This window comes from Rattus norvegicus, chromosome 17, assembly GCF_021556685.1.
Source record: "Rattus norvegicus strain SHRSP/BbbUtx chromosome 17, alternate assembly SHRSP_T2T, whole genome shotgun sequence".
NCBI lineage: Eukaryota > Metazoa > Chordata > Mammalia > Rodentia > Muridae > Rattus > Rattus norvegicus.
In genome coordinates this window covers 85,621,718-85,645,617 of record NC_141550.1, presented here as the reverse complement: position 1 = coordinate 85,645,617, position 23,900 = coordinate 85,621,718, and the positions used below count along the sequence as shown (strand labels likewise).

The 23,900-nt window shown below is 37.6% G+C and overlaps 1 protein-coding gene and 1 non-coding gene across 2 annotated transcripts in view; both read right to left on the bottom strand.

The window, feature by feature from the left end:
• The window catches only part of Malrd1 (MAM and LDL receptor class A domain containing 1), a 724,504-nt gene that overhangs the window by 284,211 nt on the left and 416,393 nt on the right, over positions 1-23,900 (bottom strand). The window contains 2 exon segments of the mRNA NM_001287618.3: positions 6,717-6,874; positions 9,183-9,428. Coding sequence (NP_001274547.3) covers positions 6,717-6,874; positions 9,183-9,428 — 404 coding nt within the window.
• Positions 19,036-19,142, bottom strand: LOC120098039 (U6 spliceosomal RNA). The gene has a single exon (XR_015642060.1). It is a non-coding gene; the product is annotated as a U6 spliceosomal RNA (small nuclear RNA).

Here is a 23,900-nt window from a genome sequence, read left to right as displayed (position 1 = left end):
GAAATATCTCACTATATCCCACAGGCTTATAATTATCTGTCAACTAAAAAAATCCATTAAAAAAAAGCAAAGAAACAAATGAAGTTAACCCATAGCAGTCAGTTCTTTTGTGTGTGGAACAAGCCTGTGGCTTTATTAATATGCAGATATAGAAATCTCTAATTGGTATGACTTCAGGGAAACACTGATGAACAGTCACATCTCTGCCTCCTAGGTATCAGGATGTTTCAAATTCTAAACGTAGATGGTGATGGTGACTGCACTTTTCTTAATCGGTTGAAACCTTATTCTTTTGAGATAGGCTTTCACCAACCCTAAAGCTAGACTGGTTGTTCAGAAATCTTAACTTGACACAAAATGATGTCCATTGGAGAGGAGGGAACCTCAGTTAAGAAAATGTCTCCAATAGATAGGGATTTAGGCTAACCTATAGACTAGTGGTTGATTCTTAGTGCTTGATAAGAGAGGGGCTAGCCCATTGTGGCTGGTGCCATTCCTAGGCTGGTCCTGGGTTCTGTAAGAAAGCAGGCTGAGCAAGCCATGATGAGCAAGGCAGTAAGCAGCATCCCTCCATGGCCTTTTCATCAGCTCCTGCCTCCAGGTTTCTGCCCTGACATTTTTCAATGATGAAAAGCAATATAGAAGTGTGAGCAGAATGAACACTTTCCTCCCCAACTTGCTTTTACACCATAGTGTTTTATGGCAGCAATGGAAACCCTATCAAGACAGAAGGGTATATGAGAAAGTTTGGATGAAGAAAAGAGAAGGGAAATGATATAATGATATTATAATCTCAAAAATAATAACGTGAGGATATGAAAATCTAATTTAACTATTTAATGTTATAGATTCTATGTGACAATCACTGAAAATTCAATTTTCCTGTCTCTAGGTTCTAAATATCCTTTATCTCTACATCCTGTAGACCCTTTATCTGAACCATGGGATAATGAAGCTGCATTAGCGATCCAGTGGGCTGAAGAACTGAGAATACACACAGTCTGAAATATGTGTATCAGGCATTCCTTGTAGAGCTTCGCAGATTAGGGTGCAGTCAAATGTATAGGAGATAATGTAACTGGAGGGCTGGAGGCAGAGTAAGTGTTTACATTTAAATCATTTGAATCTTTGTACAGGACTGACTAGATGAAGATTAATAGGATTCTCAGAATGATGAGCTATTTACTAATCAAAGGATACTTGTCTTTTGTTTGATCTTTTGACATGTTCTACAACCCAGTGAACAAAATCCCAATAGTCATTCTTCAGTGTCCTTGAGCGACTGATTCGAGAAACCCTAGGGAACCACAATACATACATGTCTGAATCCATAACGAAATAATATATTCTTTGCCTGCAAGAAACAGGTATATTTAAATCACCTCTAAGGTGCTAAACGTACCCAATTCAATGCAAATGATAGTTAAAGAGTTATTATGCTACATTGTCCAGGAGATGGAAATAAATAAATAAATAAATAAATAAATAAATTCTGTGAATGACCTGGAGAGATGGTTCAGCTATTATGAGGACTTGTTGGTCTTGCAGAAGTCCCAGGCTGGGGTCTCAGCATTCACCATGCTGCTGGCCATAGCCATCGCTTACTCTAGTTCCAAGAGTCCAATACCTTTGACCTTTACCGTAACCAGACACACATGTGGTACACGTTCATATATGTAGACAAAAGGCTCTTACATATTAAGTAAAATAAGTAAACCTTTAAAAGGATTAAGGGTATATCCATGTATAATATAGATGAAGAAGTTTTATGTGATCTGAAGAAAAAACCTGAAGAGAAATGCACTAATTTTTTTAATGTTTCACTGGGAAACCTATAGGTGAGGAACTCATAGAGAGGACATGCTAAATCTGTTTCTATTTTTTTAATGTGTTAGTCATCAAACAGAATTTCCAAGGAATCAAACCGCTCAAACTAGAAATCAGAAAATTAAATCCAATCTTAATTTTCTAAAAATACCATGTAATGGACTTAAGACATATATTTCTCTTTCCTGGACCTTCACCCTTGAAACCAACAGGCCACACTAGAGTGTGTTGAAGGACTCGCCAGCTCTAAAATTTCTCTGTTCCACTAAACAGGACAAAGCATGAAAGTAATTTAATTATGGTCTTTCTGCATTTCGGGGTTACTGTATCAGGAGAGCTCTCCTGAAATACATTATTTTTCTCCACTTCTGGCTTGAATATATTATGTGGTCTAACGTGACTGCATAATGGATAGTCCTGAATGCTTTCAATTAAATATATTGAAATTCCCTAAAGCAAGCAGTAATCTTGATTAAAATATCATCAGTTTATTACAGATGGAGCACGTCCAGAGGGCGATAATGGTCTTCAAAGAGCAGGTGCATTCTATTCAAATGATTAGTTGAAAAGATTCAGAAGGTTGTTTTACCTGAGGCTGGGCAGACTCCACTGTATACACCATCTATAAAGCAAACTTAAGAATTTCCCCTTCCAAGTTTGAAGAGTGTTGGTGTCCTGTGTTAATCTCATCAGAAGAAAAAAAAAACAATAGCTGGAATAATAAGAGAAATTATGGAAGAACAACTAAATATTTTTAAACCAAGTATGCTTCAAGAATCTTCCTTATTGAGAGAAGCACATAGCACGGTTGGCCTTGCCTAAGACGCAGGAGACCTTTTCTTCCCTTCCCGTCACTGCATAACTGAGTGTAATGACAGACACCTGCAAAATCAGCACTCCAGAGTAGAGGCAGGGGACCCGAAATTCAAAACTGTCCTTGGCTGCACACTGAGTTAAAGCCTCCTCTCTTGCAGGAGACCATTTTGTAAACAACAAATATCTTTATTGTATTCCTGAACATTTTTAAACGTTTGGTTTAAGCTTTTCATTTGTCAAAAGCATTTTAAAAAAGCATTTAAAATTAACAAGACACGAGAATGGTTTAAATGGCACATAAAACTAAGAAATGGTACAGAAACACACCAGTTTGCCAATGAATCGTTTACTATAGCCAGGAAAGGCCACAGTTTACTGATTGTAGACATGCAGGGCTCTTCCCTTCTGAACAGCTTCCATAGTAACACAGGACACAAATTGACCATACAATGCTTTAATATTAATTTAGAATTAGCTGATTTCAAGCCCTTATTATTTCCCTTTCTTATGGTTTTAGACTTTGCATTTAATTCACATGGACCCCACTGGATAAAGAGGAAGGCTGTGGGACAAGGATACATTTCCATCACTTCCCGTGAGGTGAATCCCTGTCACCAAGGCTTTGTTTTGAGTCCAGCAAGAAGGGACAAAAAACTAATGATCTTTCCATCTGGTCACCTATTTAACACTATATAATTTTATTTTAAACAGCATTAGAACTCTTCATAAGTTTTATTTACATTATTTTAGAGGTTGTGTTTATTTTTACTATCAATATACAAGACAAATAAAGAAAGATAATAATTAGTATTGGATTCTCAGCAGACTAGCATATTGGATTCCTGTTAGTTACTTCCTGCCATATTTATGGCATAAAAATTATAGTAGCTGTTATGTAACTGGTAGCAAGAAATACGACGGAGACTTTTAAATATATAATCTATTCAATTGTATGGGTATACATGAAAAGCCATGTAAGACAATAGCTTAGGTGGGGTTTTTCTGTTTTCCTTTTATTATTACAGGAATATTGCAAAAATCATGTAATTCTATTTTAAGAACCATTATTTATTTTATTTTTCAACCCAAGGTCCATGCAACCAACATGGAACTCAGTTAAACGAAACTTCCTTTTCCTACTATCTGCATAGAACATTGGTTATAGAAGGAGAAATTGAACACAATTTTTTAATGTAGACATGTCCAGACTTAAATACCTGGTCCATGAACAAAATAACAGGGTGAAAAGACAGTTGCTGTGTTATTTCTGTGAATTCCTTTCTTTGGCCCATTAGTACAAGTGGAGTCCTACTGTGTGTTTCAGAACATTGCACTAAGAATTGCAAGGAGCAGTGGAGGTATGAATGCTCAGTGAGTGGCTCATGCTAGTACGTGTTGGCATTGTGGTGCCTGAAATATATAAACTATATAAATCGGGCCATCATTAAACTATTGTGCAATGGTTAGATGCTTATGTCCATCTGAATTCTATACTTCAGTTTCTAGATCATAAGTTCTTTAACCAGAGGTAACTGTCATTCCTTCTAAGGGGATGAAGCTTAACAAGAACCTAGTAAGGAACCCCTTTATAATCGCCTCAGCAATCACTCCCTGAAGCTCTTAGGTGGTTTGCAAAACCATGAATGTCAATACTTTGCTCTTAATAATTGGCGATCAATTTATAGAGAGAAAATAATCACCAATCACTACCCCGTGAGCAGGATCAGATGAACACTGAGGAAAGGAATTGTGGAAAGCAAAAGTGGTTTTAAGAAAAAGCACCCCCCCTCAAAAAAACCCCACTGAATATTGCAATTGTACGGTCTTGATGTGGAGCAAAATCACAGGGGGTCATGTGTGAAGTACAAAGAGGAGACTGAACCAGAGGGGACTCATTCATGAATATATTTTTGAAAGGAGAAAAGAAAGAAAGAAAATGAAGAATCCAACCCCTATTGAGTGTGGCATCTGTCTAGCTTGCTTTCAGACTCCTGAGAAGGTTAAATCCAGCGTGCTTCCACACATGGGGAACTCTAAGCAATACTTTGTAAACAGGATCAAAACCACACATCTTATTATTCACTAAAGTAAAATGATTTCCATAAAATTCTGAATATATAAATTCAATACACACCATGAAAGATTTCTCTTCTTCATAGTCAGTGATTTCATAAAATCAGTATGTAATATTTGTTTCATTGTTTAAGGAACAAGTGTCACATCCACAGTCTTGTGCCTGTCATGTGCTCAGGCATGGAGCTCCAAAGCAACACACGAATTCTCCCTCCCAGTTTGGATGGTAATTTTACTAAATCTAAACTTATTTCTGATTCAAATCTTGTTCATCAACCAGTTCTTAGTTAATTACATGTATATAGATATAGTATGTTATTACATTCATTCCCTCTCTTATCCTGTCCCCTCCCTTACCAACTTACTACTCCACCCAGTAAAACCCCATTCCATTTACATATTTCTTATGCGGTTTTTGTTTTAGTTAGTGACTTACTGGATTTAACCAAGTGTCCTTGCACAGGATGGATATGAACAGGAATAAGCTACCGGAGGCTACATCAATAAACATAACCATGTCCTCTCCCTCACCATCCCTCAAACATTATTAGCTCTCTTTGGTGGCATGAAATGTCATGAGTCCCTCTCCATTGTTGACTGAATGTTTAAAGACTTAGTCCTACATAGTCTCTGTGCAGTTAAGTCTTGTAAGCTCGTGAGTCACACAACCATGTCACTCCCATAAAACAGAATCTCATAGGTTTTCTCTGTGTAGTCCTGCTAAGAATGTGAATTTTAGTTGTTTTGCTGTTGTCTTGAGACAATGGTTTTTTTATTAAAAAAATACTGCTAAATCCACATGGTATCAGTTAGAGGAGCCACAGTAGGTCTAGATTGCTTTATAACAGTATAACTTTCATTTTACTGGAATATGAAGTTGACCACTACAATAGGAGGTAATTGAAAGTAAGTGTCAGTTAAGTAACTAATAAAAACCAATCCCACAGAGGACAAATCCCTCACACAGACACCAAATAATAAAATACCGTACTCAAAAGAGTACTAGGGAAATACTCCATGGAGGACTTTATGTTTTGTATAAGTTTCTATATTCAATAACTCTGTGGTTATTGGCTACATAGGTCTTGCTAGGCTGCATTTCATACCTCATTACAGCACGCTCCAAAACCTCCAACTCAGCTCAGTTTCCCGTGAAACATGAACCACACGGTTGTAAGTGATTCAGTTAGATGAGGCCTTTGACATTCGGGTCAGGTCTTTTCCATTAGCGTCAGTGTTCTTAAGTTAAGCTCATGTGTGAAGAGACAGGAGGAGACAGTGCTAGAGCAGGCCTTAAAGCAAGGTTGCTTGGGATGATAACTATATTCTTAAAACAGACATTCTTCACACACACACACACACGCACACACACACATGCACGCACGCATGCACGCACACACACACACACACACACTTCCTTTTAACTGCTGTTTTAACTTGTTAAAAAGGAAAGGTATTTGAACTAGTTCTTATTAATATTAATATTTACTTCATTGTTTTGTCCCCAAACCCTGTCACTTTATTTTGTTAAATTAAAACTCCGACGAAAGCATCCAATTAGTAATCAGGAAGGAAATGCATTCATATGTCACACTTAATAAGCAGTTCGATGTGATCATACCTTGATCAGACTCATGAGCAGCTCAGTCCTTTGTGATAGATTTGTGGAGCCAGAATGTCTATTATTAGTACTTGCTAATTACTTGAATGAGAGAAAATGAATAGTTGCTCTCTTTTCAAAGGTACAAATAACCTCTTTTTTCTCATTGAAATAGATGGGAAAGGAAAGCAAAATGAGAGAAAGTTAGAGAGACTGGAACAGTGGCATGTCACTGAACTCTGTGTTCCCATGTCCCAGTTAATCAGTCTTTATAGAGTGTGTGGCCTGTAGGAGCTTCTCCTTGTGAGGAATGAGGTTTCCTCTAGGCAGGACAGAACACTACACTGTCCTCCCTGCCAGAGCCTCAGAATCTCTGCAGCATCCTTAGCCGAGATCCTACCTTAATGAGAACCTGAATAGACCCGGTGGCTTTCGCAGATATGAAATACCAGAAGCTCATCGTGCAGGCAGCGCTGGATTCTTTCCACAAGGCGCTCTTGAAGTGGGCTTTGTCACCGCGAAGGCCCACTGGGGTCGCCTCCAGATACATGAAGTGACCTAGGAATAAGGATGGGAATTAAAAAGGACCAAAAGAACAATGTGGGGATTATCCTAGCCTTTTCATCTTACTTGAGGTTTATCATCATCGTCATCGTCATCATCATCATCATCGTCATCATCATCATCATCATCATCATCAATACATTTCATGTGATCTAGCTGCCAAGGGCATTTTCATCTGAAGTAGATAATAAATCTAATAGCCTTGTCTATTGCATAGTGGCAGAACAACTCCCAACTCCGTGTGATTTTAGCAAAGAGCTTCACAGTATGCAGACTAAATGATCTGACAAATATTTATCAACACTACATCAACAAGATAGTCATAGGAATCAGTTAACGGACTCCATAAACTACCAAGTATTATAAAAGTGTATGGAGATTTCCAGGAAATGAAAATAAGCGAACGTCCAGTCACCTGTTAAATATGTAAATAAAATACCGGAAGTTTTAGTGTGTAACATGAAAGGGAGGCTATTGAGTTTAATTCTTATTATGAAAATACATTATCACATATGTCAGATGCATGTTTAGGTCTTTGAATCTGTGGCCTAACTCAGCATATCTGTTTTATGTGCCTATGAAATCTCAGAATTGAGATACCATTCTGCTGTTATGCACTGCTCAGGACTTAAGAGTCCTTTCGTTATCCTACTGATGTTCTTTTCTCCTTGGGTGTTGCATGTGATGGCAGACTGTAAATACTCTAGAAAATAGTTCATGGGGACACTCTTACAAATGTTGTCCTGCACGTCTATGCTCAGTTTCTTTACCCATTGGCTCCAATGCATTCAGTCTCACGACCTCTGTTATGTACACGGAGCAAACTTTATTACTTCCATTTGAAAAACTATGAAGCTGAGCTTTGGAAATATCAAGCGATTTGCTAATGATCAAAAGAGTATCCAAATTCAGGGCTAAATTCAGGTGAGTGTGTTCCACTCAGGAAAGTTATCTGAGGGAAGCAATTACTGTCATTTAACCCTACAGTTAGTTTAACTAACTGAAACTGGGCTGAATGCTAGATTATGACTGCCCCCCCCCCTTTTTGAAATAAAGGCTCTGTTGAAAATAAGTAAAGACCATGCTATTAAAGTGGACCTTAGCCAATATGCCTGAGATTTTTTTAAATGTATTTTTTTATTTGCCTATATTGTTGTCTCAGACAGAGGCTTACTGCTGAATAATCTCATCTTTTCTAGCTCTTTCTGAACCCTAGCTGGTTGATTAAACTCAGTTTTTCTGGTTCAATCTAACTGTTTCAATCTGGCTTCTCCAGGCTTCTCAATGAATTGCCCTGCTTGGCCTCAAAAAAACACTTCAACAATTTTTTTTCGAATCTTGTTCTCCTTCTTAATCTCTTGCTTAACTGACTCTACTGACCTGCACTGAACTGTATGAACTCAAGAATGAACTCAACTTCACTCAGTTGCGCTGAACTCAACTGACTGAACAGAACTGACTTTGAACTCATGTTACACATTAAAACTTCCAGTATTTTATTTACATATTTAACAGGTGACTGGACGTTCACTTATTTTCATTTCATGGAAATCTGTATGCCTCTCTCCTCTGAGTACTGGAATTAAAGACATGTGCAACCATGCCTTGACCATGTAAAGCCTTTCTTTACCTGGAACTTGTTCTGTACCAAACTGGCCTTGAACTCAGAGATCTGCTTGCCTCTCTCTGTCTCCTGGGATGAAAGAATGATAAGGGTTTGTCTGTATTCCAGGCAGAGCAACTGGACTAAAATTCCTCTGCACAATCTAATAAAAAAGAATTATGGGAAATTATATATCGTACATGTTGAAGGAGCTGATGTGAAGATGCAGAGTGAATAGTCTATAAGTGAGTAGTTTGAGAGACTTCCAGAACCTAAGGCAAGAGACAAGGAAGTTCAGCTTCTTCCTCAAACCCTCAGAAGGAATCAGTGCTGCCACCTGCCTCATGTTGGATTTCTGACTTCCAAAAGTGAGATAGTACTAATGTCCACACTTTCAGCTACCTGGTCTAGGTGCTTTGGTGTAACTGTGACAGGATATGAACATACAAGCTAAAGGTTTGGTTGAACAGCAGTCTCTTTTCTTTTTCTTTTTCTTTTCTTTTCTTTTTTTCGGAGCTGGGGACCGAACCCAGGGCCTTGCGCTTGCTAGGCAAGCGCTCTACCACTGAGCTAAATCCCCAACCCCTGAACAGCAGTCTTACTGCCATGTTCCCCTTGTTTAACTGCTGCTGATGACAATGAGGGAGACGTTATGAACCTAAACAGAGCAACATCACCAACAACAATCTAGTAACTTACCATGTTCATTTCCAAGTGTGTGGTCTCTGGGAGGTCGTTGGCTTCTATGAGAGCCAATTCCTAAAACCCAATCGGAGTTTTCAGCTAGGGAGTTCTTCCAGCCGCACCAACCTTTCTCGAAAGTGCAGGAGCCACCACACTTGTTTTCATCACTGTTGTCCCCACAGTCATCGGCAAAATTACAGCTCTGCTCTGGACTGGAGCATCGGCCATTCTGACACTCCTCATAGCCCTGTGGGCAGAAGCCTGAAATAAAACACAAATGGAATGCTAGATTATTCCATACTCATTAAGAATAACCTACAAGAATGACTGTACATAATTTATAATGTCTAATGTATGCATTATAATGTGTAATTGTATATTATTTATAGTGTACCAAGGGCTACGGTTTTCATAAGAGTTTGAATGGTCTGACCCACATTTCTCTTTTCAAATTTGCTCCAATGATCAGGTTTATTTAAAAGTGAAAGAAAAATGTGTATAAAATTTCAGAAGAAAACTTTATTTTGTGCATCGGCCTTAAATTTGATCTCTGATTTTATAATATAAAATCAAAATATATTTTCCCCTCTAACTTTTGTTTTGTTCTGCTGTTCTTGGTCAATTGTTCATTGATTGGTTGGCTTGCTTGTTTTGGGGAGAGCAGTGTTGCTCTGTAGTCTAGTCTGGAACTTACTATGTTCCCTAGGTTGACCTGGACATTTCAAAGCAATCCTAAGGCTCTACTTTCTTGCATGTTAAGTTTACCAGCAGGAACCAATTACTCTCTTCCTACTTAAACTCCTAGGTGCCTGAAAGGGAATATATTAAGACTCCTCTTCACTTTATTTCTAGGATGAGCACCCCATGATGGAAGGATGCTGCATGTGGCTGAGAGTTGGTGTAGATAAGAGATGGTGATTGATGTTTCAGGCCAGTACTGAAAAATGCTCTGGAAACTACTGGTAAAGCTTGAGTCTTGAATATCTTTCAACAGTCTGTTCTGAAGAATTAGTCCTGAGAAAGGATATATATATATATATATATATATATATATATATATATATATATATATATATATATATACATGCAATCATAATGCCATCATATATATATATATATATATATATATATATATATATATATATATATACATGAATCACAATGCCAAAGCATTTCAAAATGCTTCAAAAATGGAAGTTTCTTATACTAACTTTCTCACTTAGAGGTGAAAAAATAAAGGTTACAGATGCTACAAGGTTTGTAACTATTTTTCAAAATAATAGTTTCTATTTAGACCCAACTGTCAAGTCTTCTACATTATGTTTTGAGTGCACTGAATTAAATAGGACAAAGTTCCACCATGGCAGGACACACTACTGAAGACTAGTGGTATTGGGGTTGGAAGAAGCCTTATTACTGAAGAACTACTGAGAAGTTGAGAAATCAATGTATTATTTTATTTTATAAAAGATGACACATTGATTCCAACAATTCCAGTTTATTTAGAGACTAAAAATAAAACCAGTTCTTAAGATGATTTTCTCCAAAATAACTGAATCAAACTACAACTGAATCCTTCCAAGTTAAAAATGAAAATGTAGACACAGTTATGAACAGAGAAACACTAAAATTTTAATACATTATGCAAATTAGTAAAATTAATATTTTGGCATAGTGATTTACTTTTTTAACTTTAAAAAATGAAACTACATAAATGAAAATTATAATTATATATCTATGCAAAACTATACTTAAACACAATCTTTACATTAATGAAGAAAATGTCAGTGCTATCATATAAGACATTCCATTTATATGATGATGCACAGTGATTTTGTGGAGTTTAAGATGAACTAAAGACCAAGCAGACTCTATCAAGACTTTAACCACCCAAATTTCATTTAAACTGCTGCTGCTGTCCACAGTTCCCTTAGTGAAACTGTGGCCCAGCTAAAGTCACAAGCCACAATTCATTGTTTTAGACATATACCTAGAAGATGTAGGATAACTTCCAGAGTCTTTTGCATTCCTGGAATACTTTAAAGGGCATACAATTCCGGGAATTGTCTTAAAAGCCTTAAGAGGGTGACAGGTCTGGCCTTAGTCTTGTAAGATAGCTTCTTTCATTAAATGAAGTCACATTCATTTAACACAATCAGCAGCTACATTCCCCACTGGCTCTGATTTCTACGAATCAGACTATTGTTGACTAACATTCATGATCTAAAGATTGATATTAGGTTTGTAGGTCTGTATTGGTAATCTTAACTGTTGAATATATATATATGTATATATATATATATATATATATATATATATATATATCCAGTTTATGATACAAGGGCCTAAAGCCAAGAAGATATTTAATATATATGTATATTCCACAACAGGGTAACAGGGTTCCAGATCTGGACGCTCAGCTGTGAAATGGTCAGGCAGTTCTCATTACCTTTAGGTATTTAGATGGTATAATTATAGTTTAGGAGACCACTACAATCTGGTTTTGATAAAGGGCAAGCGAAATTATCAACTGATATTATTTATCTATTTCTAGGTTTTTTTGTGACTTTTTGTCAGAATCACAATAAAGAAAAACAAAAAAAAAACAAAACAAAAATCCCAGTAATGTAAGTATCATGCATCTATTACTATGTCACACATTATCCAGGTTGATTAAATTTTTCATTCACCATCATAGCAGGGATTTTATTTTTGTTAAAAGGAATAAATTACAATGCTCTAGATATTTTAGGCATCTGATACTTCATGTTTTGTCAAGACTCTGAATTTTCTTTTCTGAATGTGCCAATTGAGTAGAGACCTCTCCCTCTCTATGGACAGCATTTTTATGCTTCTAGTTACTCAGGAAAGATATATGAAGGAATTTTATGTAGTTATGAAACATCATTTGTAATTCAAGTTGATTTACAGTCTTTAAATTTAACCTCATTTCCTCCCATTTGTCTTTCACATCTAGGACCTGGAATGCCCTCTTAGTCCTAGAGATGCAAGGAGAAAGACCAATGACCCAAATCATGGCCAAATTAATTAAAGCAAGCTTTTCTATTCATGCACACGGGGTATCTCTCCCTAAAGTATATTTCAAGATATCAGCATTGGACGTGGGGAAGATAAGGGTTTTGTTTTTTGTTTTTGTTTTTGTTTGTTTTTTCTTTTCAGCTCAGGAGGTAGGTGGCTTACAAATGGGCACGTTGGCAGACAAATAGAAGGCATTACAGAAGCAGAACAAGTTGTTCATAACAATCTCCTGAAACAACGGCATGGTTGCAATGCAAGGTGATTATAGCAGAGTGGCCATTACTACCATAGTGACAACATGACTCGGTGGCAGAGCGGTCATTACTACCATAGTGACAACATGACTAGGTGGTCATAATGCTTGCCTTTTCTGGAACAGACAGTAGTGAAGCATTTATAGTAAAGTTACAGGTAACACATAGCCCAATCTTTGAGAAACAGAGATTTAATCATAAACAGGGATGAACCTAGTTTGTTTATATCACAAGGTAGCCATCGTCAAGCCTAAGATGGAGACGGGCTGGTTTATCATGCTCTCCTTTGGCAAAGGATTAAAAGTGAAAACAAACACAAGAATGTACCTGGTTGCTGAAAATTTCCTCTGGTTTTCTCCATAAACACTGTAGAATGCCCAAACTAGTTCCTTCCCCTATTATTTTGTTTCTGACTGTACTTGAGACTCATGTTCTCACAGAGCTCTACTATGCAAAATCTACAACTTTCCAAAGGCTCTTGGTTTATATATCATATCATCAGTCTCAGCTCTGGACCTCAACACGGAATAGGAGCAAGTTCTGGATGATTGCCAAGCTCCAGGAACAGTGGTTTTCATAATACAATAGTTTAATCTTATCAATCACAAAATATCTCAGCAAACTCAATCAAAACATATTTCATCAGACTGTCATTCTTTAATAAAATTCAGTATTGCTTTTATATATTTTATTGCCATTTCTGTTTGACCACTGCATCTCTAACCTTGCTCTAAATGTAAATAACCAAGAACCACGGATTGTTCAATATAAGATGAAAGTAATATTTGACATAAGCTATAAAATTATTTCCACTATTGTCTTCATTACAGAAAACAAAAAGTTTGAAATAGCCCATTGGGGTCCAGGGAGAAGGAAGTTGAAGATGAGCCTCAGATTTGTGTGTGTGCTCAAGAAATTTTAAAGATGACACAAAAAGTCATATTGGCTTAGTTAGGTATCTATTGCTGCAATGGAACGCCATTACCAAATATCAAGGTGGGGAGGTAAGGATTTACTTATTTATCTTACAGATCTATGCTGCTGTTCATCATCTAAGGACTTTAAGGTAAGAACTCAAGCAGGGTAGGGGTCTGGAGGCAGGAGCTGATACACAAGCTGTGGAGGGGTTGTTACTGGCTTGCATTCCTTGGTTCACTCAGTCTGTTTACCTGTAGAACCCAGGACTCCCAGACCAGCAGACATCACCCACAATGGAGTGAACCCTCCCCCATGAATAACTGCCTAAGAAAATGCCAAATCTAATAGAAGCATTTCCTCATTTGAGGTTCCCTCCCTTCAGTATTTCTAGTTTGTGCATCAAGCTGTTATAGGAGGAACCAGCACATCAATGAAAGGCTTAAAGAGGTTTAGGATGTTACAATAATTTTTTTAAAATCTGGTACTGATTTATAGACCTTTAAGAAAATTTTCTGGCTAAATCATGGATAATTTTATGATTACAGTAAGTAATGAAAGAATTTCTGCTTATAGTTAGGATGTTGGAAGAGGTCTGAAATTTTCTTCCCACATAAGCAACTAGAGCATGAGGCGAATACATTAAACCATTTTGGGTCAAATATTAAAACCAGGAAGTATAGAACCGTGATCCTCTCAAAAGAAAAAGAGGCTGCATTATATTGCCACTCCACATTTCTGCTCTGTCATGCTTTCCAAGCTGAATTCTAGAAGTGAAGCAGAAATCTGGGCTCTCTGTGACTGAAGAAGACACAAAGGTGGAAGCATTTCAAATCAGCAAGACAAATCACCTAATGAAAAAGGACCAGGGTAGATAACGAGATGCAGAAAGGTGCTCCAGTCTTTGCCTGACTTTCAGACTGCATATGGATAGGCCTGCATTCATAAGGAAGAATGGGAACTTCTAAGAAACAATAAACATGCAGTTATAAATAGAATTATTTTAAATGTTCACAGAAAGCCAGGCATCTTCATGCTTTTACCATTTACTAGAGTAAAATGTTTTGGACAAATACTAGGTATTCAGAGGCAACATTACAAAGGAAAATACTTAGTAGAAATCAAAGTAACTCTAGAGAGAAGTATTCTTCACATTATAGTTGCACAAACCATAATCCTAAAAATCAACCCCACCTATATCTGTAAATAGAGTTTTATTTAGATGGACATACACATTTTTGATTACATAAAAAAGTTTTTCATACAATAGTGGTAGAGTTGAACACTTCCACTAAGGACTATAAAGCCTTTTACATGAAAATATACTTACTCTTTGGTAATTAACAGAATGTATCTTCTGAATTATGCCTATATTTTAGCCTTACAATAAAACTGTGTGAAATAGTCATTAAATAGGGAAATCATAATAGTAAACAAGTTAACCGCTATTTAGGACAAAGCCTACCAGTTTTTTTTTTTTTTTTATTAACTTGAGTATTTCTTATATACATTTTGAGTGTTATTCCCTTTCCTGGTTTCCGGGCAAACATCCCCCTCCCCCCTCCCCTTCCTGATGGGTGTTCCCCTCCCCACCCTCCCCCCAACAATCTAGTTCACTGGGGGTTCAGTCTTAGCAGGACCCAGGGCTTCCCCTTCCACTGGTGCTCTTACTAGGATATTCATTGCTACCTATGAGGTCAGAGTCCAGGGTCAGTCCATGTATAGTCTTTAGGTAGTGGCTTAGTCCCTGGAAGCTCTGGTTGCTTGGCATTGTTGTATATATGGGGGTCTCGAGCCCCTTCAAGCTCTTCCAGTTATTTTTCTGATTCCTTCAACGGGGGTCCTATTCTCAGTTCAGTGGTTTGCTGCTGGCATACGCCTCTGTGTTTGCTGTATTCTGGCTGTGTCTCTCAGGAGAGATCTACATCCGGCTCCTGTCGGCCTGCACTTCTTTGCTTCATCCATCTTGTCTAATTGGATGGCTGTATATGTATGGGCCACATGTGGGGCAGGCTCTGAATGGGAGTTCCTTCTGTGTCTGTTTTAATCTTTGCCTCTCTATTCCCTGCTAAGGATATTCTTGTTCCCCTTTTAAAGAAGGAGTGAAGCATTCACATTTTGATCATCCGTCTTGAGTTTCATTTGTTTAAGGCATCTAGGGTAATTCAAGCATTTGGGCTAATAGCCACTTATCAATGAGTGCATACCATGTGTGTCTTTCTGTGATTGGGTTACCTCACTCAGGATGATAGTTTCCAGTTCCAACCATTTGCCTATGAATTTCATAAAGTCATTGTTTTTGATAGCTGAGTAATATTCCATTGTGTAGATGTACCACATTTTCTGTATCCATTCCTCTGTTGAAGGGCATCTGGATTCTTTCCAGCTTCTGGCTATTATAAATAAGGCTGCGATGAACATAGTGGAGCACGTGTCTTTTTTATATGTTGGGGCATCTTTTGGGTATATGCACAAGAGAGGTATTGCTGGATCCTCAGGCAGTTCAATGTCCAATTTTCTGAGGAACCTCCAGACTGATTTCCAGAATGGTTGTACCAGTCTGCAATCCCACCAACAATGGAGGAGTGTTCCTCTTTCTCCGCATCCTCGCCAGCATATGCTGTCACCTGAGTTTTTGATCTTAGCCATTCTCACTGGTGTGAGGTGAAATCTCAGGGTTGTTTTGATTTGCATTTCCCTTATGACTAAAGATGTTGAACATTTCTTTAGGTGTTTCTCAGCCATTCGGCATTCCTCAGCTGTGAATTCTTTGTTTAGCTCTGAACCCCATTTTTTTAATAGGGTTATTTGTCTCCCTGCGGTCTAACTTCTTGAGTTCTTTGTATATTTTGGATATAAGGCCTCTATCTGTTGTAGGATTGGTAAAGATCTCTTCCCAATCTGTTGGTTGCCGTTTTGTCCTAACCACAGAGTCCTTTGCCTTACAGAAGCTTTGCAGTTTTATGAGATCCTATTTGTCGATTCTTAGAGCATGAGCCATTGGTGTTTTGATCAGGAAATTTTTTCCAGTGCCCATGTGTTCCAGATGCTTCCCTAGTTTTTCTTCTCTTAGTTTGAGTGTATCTGGTTTGATGTGGAGGTCCTTGATCCACTTGGACTTAAGCTTTGTACAGGGTGATAAGCATGGATCGATCTGCATTCTTCTACATGTTGCCCTCCAGTGGAACCAGCACCATTTGCTGAAAATGCTATCTTTTTTCCATTTGATGGTTTTGGTCCTTTGTCAAAAATCAAGTGCCCATAGGTGTGTGGGTTCATTTCTGGGTCTTCAATTCTGTTCCATTGGTCTATCTGTCTGTCTCTGTACCAACACCATGCAGTTTTTATCACTATTGCTCTGTAATTCTGCTTGAGTTCAGGGATAGTGATTCCCCCTGAAGTCCTTTTATTGTTGAGGAGAGTTTTAGCTATCCTGGTTTTTTTGTTATTCCAGATGAAGGCAACTGATTAATTTGAGTTAATTTTATACCCAGCCACTTTGCTGAAGTTGTTTATCAGCTTTAGTAGTGCTCTGGTGGAACTTTTGGGATCACTTGAATATACTATCATATCATCTGCAAATAGTGACATTTTGACTTCTTCTTTTCCGATCTGTATCCACTTGACCTCCTTTTGTTGTCTGATTGCTCTGGCTAGAACTTCAAGAACTATATTGAATAAGTAGGGAGAGAGTGGGCAGCCTTGTCTAGTCCCTGATTTCAGTGGGATTGCTTCAAGTTTCTCTCCATTTAGTTTAATGTTAGCAACTGGTTTGCTGTATATGGCTTTTACTATGTTTAGGTATGGGCCTTGAATTCCTATTCTTTCCAAGACTTTTATCATGAAGGGGTGTTGAATTTTGTCAAATGCTTTCTCAACATCTAATGAAATTATCCTGTGGTTTTGTTCTTTCAGTTTGTTTATATAATGGATCCCATTGATGGTTTACCGTATATTAAACCATCCCTGCATGCCTGGGATGAAGCCTACTTAATCATGGTGGATGATTGTTTTGATGTGCTCTTGGATTCGGTTTGCCAGAATTTTATTGAGTATTTTTGCGTCGATATTCATAAGGGAAATTGGTCTGAAGTTCTCTTTCTTTGTTGGGTCTTTGTGTGGTTTAGGTATAAGAGTATTTGTGGCTTCATAGAAGGAATTGGGTAGTGCTCCATCTGTTTCAATTTTGTAGAATAGTTTGGATAATATTGGTATTAGGTCTTCTATGAAGGTCTGATAGAATTCTGCACTAAACCCGTCTGGACCTGGGCTCTTTTTGGTTGGGAGACCTTTAATGACTGCTTCTATTTCCTTAGGAGTTATGGGGTTGTTTAACTGGTTTATCTGTTCCTGATTTAACTTCGGTACCTGGTATCTGTCTAGGAAATTGTCCATTTCCTGCAGATTTTCAAGTTTTGTTGAATATAGGCTTTTATAGTAGGATCTGATGATTTTTTTGAATTTCCTCTGAATCTGTAGTTATGTCTCCCTTTTCATTTCCAATTTTGTTAATTTGGACACACTCTCTGTGTCCTCTCTTAGTCTGGCTAAGGGTTTATCTATCTTGTTGATTTTCTCAAAGAACCAACTTTTGGTTCTGTTGATTCTTTCTATGGTCCTTTTTGTTTCTACTTGGTAGATTTCAGCTCTGAGTTTGATTATTTCCTGCCTTCTACTCCTCCTGGGTGTATTTGCTTCTTTTTGTTCTAGAGGTTTTAGGTGTGCTGTCAAGCTGCTGACATATGCTCTTTCCTGTTTCTTTCTGCAGGCACTCAGCGCTATGAGTTTTCCTCTTAGCACAGCTTTCATTGTGTCCCATAAGTTTGGGTATGTTGTACCTTCATTTTCATTAAATTCTAAAAAGTCTTTAATTTCTTTCTTTATTTCTTCCTTGACCAGGTTATCATTGAGTAGAGCATTGTTCAATTCCCACGTATATGTGGGCATTCTTCCCTTATTGTTATTGAAGACCAGTTTAGGCCGTGGTGGTCCGATAGCACGCATGGGATTATTTCTATCTTTCTGTACCTGTTGAGGCCCGTTTTTTGACCAATTATATGGTCAATTTTGGAGAAAGTACCATGAGGAGCTGAGAAGAAGGTATATCCTTTTGCTTTAGGATAGAATGTTCTATAAATATCCGTTAAGTCCATTTGGCTCATGACTTCTCTTACTCTGTCTACGTCTCTGTTTAATTTCTGTTTCCATGATCTGTCCATTGATGAGAGTGGGGTGTTGAAATCTCCTACTATTATTGTGTGAGGTCCAATGTGTGTTTTGAGCTTTAGTAAGGTTTCTTTTACGTATGTAGGTGCCCTTGTATTTGAGGCATAGGTATTTAGGATTGAGAGTTCGTCTTGGTGGATTTTTCCTTTGATGAATATGAAGTGTCCTTTCTAATGTTTTTTGATGAATTATAGTTGAAAATTGATTTTATTTGATATTAGAATGGCTACTCCAGCTTGCTTCTTCCGACCATTTGCTTGGAAAGTTGTTTTCCAGCCTTTCACTCTGAGGTAGTGTCTGTCTTTGTCTCTGAGGTGTGTTTCTTGTAGGCAGCAGAATGCAGGGTCCTCGTTTTGTATCCAGTTTGTTAATCTATGTCTTTTTATTGGGGAGTTGAGGCCATTGATGTTGAGAGATATTAAGGAATAGTGATTAAAAATATGGAACGCTTCACGAATTTGCGTGTCATCCTTGCGCAGGGGCCATGCTAATCTTCTCTGTATCGTTCCAATTTTAGTATATGTGCTGCCAAAGCGAGCATGCGTACCAGTTTTTAACATAGTCCAAGCCCTAGCACACAGAAGACCAGGACTCAAGGTCCATGAATAACTATGTGATCTCCATACAGGTAGGACAAAAATCGGTCAGGAGAGGCAAATACAAACATGGCAAGGAGCTAAAAGATAATACGGTTGGGAAAAGTTTAAAGGGTAAAACATTTCAGAGAGGAGAAATATTTTCAAAACCCTGTTTTTTTTATGGTGACAATGGTTAAAAATAATGAACAATATTTTAAATAGCTGATTTAAAGTATTCTTACTATAGAAAAAAAAGTACATATATGTAAAAGAATGCCATACTCTGTAGGTTGATGACAATGTGCAGGTGAAGGCTGGCACCAGTTAGGGCAAGGCCATGATTAGACAGTAAAAAATAAGGCAGGAGAGAAGGAGAAGGAAGGAGAATCAAGATGGAGATGGAGAAAGATAACCCAGATCTGGGTGGTCTTGAATTGCCACAGTAGCTGGGATGGATTTCTGTAGGCAAATTTATTTTATTTGGTGGGCGGTTTATATCCTTATCAATTGGTTATAAATTTATTGTGTGGATGTATTGTGGATTGAGAATTTAAGACATAAATCTGATTGTTGGGTTACAGTTTGTTGAGTCTTGATTTTAACATGTTGTTGGGAGTTTATACCATAACTATCACAGGGGAGTATCAATACCCTACTCTCATTAATATACAGGTCATTGTAACAGAAACTAAACAGAGATGCAGTGAAAATAATAGAGGTTAGGAACCAAATGGACTTAGATATCTACAGAACATTCCACCCTAAAACAAAAGATGTACCTCCTTCTCAGCACTTCATGGTACCTTCTCCAAACTTGACCTTATAATCGATCACAAAACAAGCTTAAACAGATTCAAGAAGATTGAAATAATCTCATGCATCCAATCAGATCACTATGCATTAAGGCTAGACATCAATAACAACAAAAAAAAAAGAATAGAAAACCCACATACACATGGAACTGAACAACCTTCTAACACAGAAACTTGATCAGGTAGAAATAAAGAAATTAAAGATTTCCTGGAATTCAATAAAAATGATGTCACAGCAAAACTTATGGGACATAAGGAGAGTAATGCTGAAAGGAAAACTCATAGCACTGAGTGCCTCATGAAGAAATTGGAGAGGTTCTACACAAGCAATTTAACAGCACACCTGAAAGCCCTAGAGCAAACGGAAGCAAACATACCCTGGAGGAGTAGGCAGCAGGAGGTAGTCAAACTCAGGGCCGAAATTTACCAAATAAAAAGCAAGGAGAACTATATAAAAAATCAACAAAGCTAAAAGCTGGTTCTTTGAGAAAATCGACAGATAGATAAACCCCTAGCCAAACTAACAAAGGGCATAGAGATAGTGTCCAAATTAACAAAATCAGAAAAGAAAAGGGAGTTATAACAACAGAAACTGAGGAAACTAAAAAAAAATCACGAGATTCTAATAAAAAAGCCTATACTCAACAAAACTGGAAAATCTAGATGAAATAGATGATTTTCGAGACAGATACCACATACCAAAGTTAAATCAAGGTAAACTATCTAAACAGGCCCATATCCCCTAAGGAAATAGAAGAAGTTATTAAAAAAACTCCCAACCAAAATAGCCCAGGGTCAGATGGCTTAAGTGAGGAATTCTACCAGACCTTCAAAGAAGAGCTTATACCAACACTCCTCAATCTATTATTCCATAAAACAGGAAAATAAAGAACACTACCAAATTCATTCTATGAAGCCACAATTACTCTAATACCTAAACCACATAAAGACCCAAAAAAGAAAGAGAACTTCAGATCAATTTCTCTTATGACTATCAGTGCAAAAATACTCAGTAAAACTGAATCCAAGTACACATCAAAACCATCATTCACCATGATCAACTAGGTTTCACCCAGAAATGCAAGGTTGGTTCAATATATAAAAATGTGTTAATGTAATCCATTATATAAACAATATCAAAAATATTCATGTGATCATTTTATTAGAGTCTGAAAAAGCATTTGACAAAATACATCACCCCTTCTTGTTAAAAGTACTGGAGAGATCAGCAATTCAAGGCTAATACCCAATAAAAGCAATATACAGCAAACCAACAGCCGATAACAAATTAAATGGACAGATTTTGAAGCAATCCCACTAAAATCAGGGACAAGACAAGGCTATTCACTCCCCACATCTATTCAATGTAGTACTAGAATTTCTAGCTAGCACAATAAAACAGCAAAAGAAGATCAAGGGGATAAAAATTGACAAAGAAGACATAATGGGATCACAATTTGCAGATGATATGAAGATCTATCTATAGATAGATAGATAGATAGATAGATAGATCCCCAAAAACTCTATAAGAGACCTTCTCCAGTTAATAAACAACTTGGCAAAGTGGCTGGATATAAAATTAACACAAATAAATTAATAGCTTTCCTTTATACAAATGATAAATAGGCTGAGTAAGAATATCGAAATAACATTCATTGCAATAGTCACAAATAATATAAAATATCTTGGGGTAACTCTAAGCAAACAAGTAAAAGATCTGTATGACAAGAACTTCAAGTCTCTCAAGAAAGAAATCAAAGAAGACCTCAGAAAATGGAGAGCTTTCCCATGCTCATGGATTGGTAGGATTAACATAGTAAAATTGGTCATCCCACCAAAAGCAATTTACAGATTCAATCCGATCCCCATCAAAATTTCAACACAATTCTTCACAGACATGGAAAGAGTAATTCTCAATTTCATATGGAAAACAAAAATCCCAGGATAGGGAAAACAATTCCTAACAATAAAAGAACTTCTGGGAGAACCACCATCCCTGACCTCAAGCTGTAGTACAGATCAATAATGATAAAACTTGATGGTATTAGTATAGAGACAGACAGGTCAATCGATAAAATAAAATTAAAGACCCAGAAATAACCCACACACTTATGGACACTTGATCTTTGACAAAGAAGCCAAAAATATACAATGGAACAAAGAAAGAATCTTCCATAAATGGTGCTGGTCTAATTGGCAGTCTGTATGTAGAAAAAAATATATCCATATTTTTCACCTTGCACAAAGTTCAAGTCCAAGTGGATCAAGGACCACCTCATAAAACCAGATATTTTGATTCTAAGAGAAGAGAAAGTGGGAAAGAGCCTGGAACTCATTGGCATGGGGGGAAATTTCCTGAACAGAACTCTAATGGCTCAGACTGTAAGATCAAGAATTTTTAAATGGCACCTCATGAAGCAGAAAAGCTTCCGAAGGCAAAGGACATAGTCAATAGGACAAATTGGCAATCTACTGATTAGGAAAAAAAATCTTGACTAACCCTACATATAGTAGAGTGCGAATGTCCAAAATATATAAAGCATTCAACAAGTTGCCCTCCAAAACATTCAAACAACCCAATCAAAAATTGGGGTATAAAGTTAAATAGAGAATTACAACAGAGGAATCTGGAATGGCCAAGAAGCACTAAAGAAATTTTCAACGTCCTTAATGATCAGGGAAATGCAAATCAAAAAGACCCTGAGATTCTACCAATGAGAAGGGCTAGGATCAAAACCTCAGGTGGCAGCTCATGTTTGTGAGATGTGGAGAAAGAGGAATATTCCTCCAATGTTGGTAAGATTGCAAATTGGTACGACCCCTCTGGAAATCAATCTGGAAGTTCCTCAAAAAAAATTGGCAATATATCTACTCGAAGACCCAGCTCTACCACTCTTGGGAATATTGCTAAAAGATGGCCCACCATACCACAGGGACTTATGCTCCATTATATTCTGAGCAGCCTTATCTGTGATAGCCAGAAGCTTAGAAACAACCCAGATAGTCCACAACAGAAGAATGGATATAGAAAATGTGGTTTGTCTACACAAAGGAATAGTATTCAGCTATTAGGAAAAATGACATCATGATATTTGCAGGCAAATGGATAGAACTAGAAAATATCATGCTGAGTGAGTAATTCAGACCCCAGAGGACATGCATGGCATGTACTCACTAATAAGCGAGTATTAGCCAGAATTGTATAAAATACCTAGTATATAATCCACAGAACTGAATAAAACAAGCAGAAGGGCCCAAGTAAGAATGCTTCAATCCCATTTGGAAGGGATAAAACAAACAATCACAGGAAGCAAAAGGCAGGGGGCATTTGTGTGGGAGAGAGGAGGTGGAATGGAAAAGGAGAACATGATTAGGCATGGAGGAGAGGAACAGGAGAAAAGTCCTGAGGACCAGCAGAATGAATGGAAATATGCAACTTTGAAGGATTGGAGGTTGGAGGTAATTGGACCCTCTAGTAAATACCAGAGACCTTGGAGTTGAAGACTTTCTGGACTGAAATGGAAGGACCTTGGATGAAGTACCCAACAGTGGGGAAAGGGAACATAGTCAAAGATTCCACAGTCAAAAATTCTGACCCAGAATTGTTCCTGTCTAACAGAACTGCATGGACATAAATGGAGAAGAGACTGGGGGAAAGGACATCCAGTGACAGGCCCAACGTGGGATCCATCTTATGGGGAAGCTCCAAGGCCTGACACTATTACCATTACTATTTGTGCTTACAAATAGGAGCTTAGCATGGCTGGTCTATGAGAGGCCCAACAAGCAGATGACTGAGACAGATGCAGATAATTACTCTCAGCCATTGGACTGAATTCAGGGAACTCTGTGGTGGAATTAGGGAAAGGCTGAAAGAAGGTGAGATAGAGGGTGACCCCATGGGAAGAC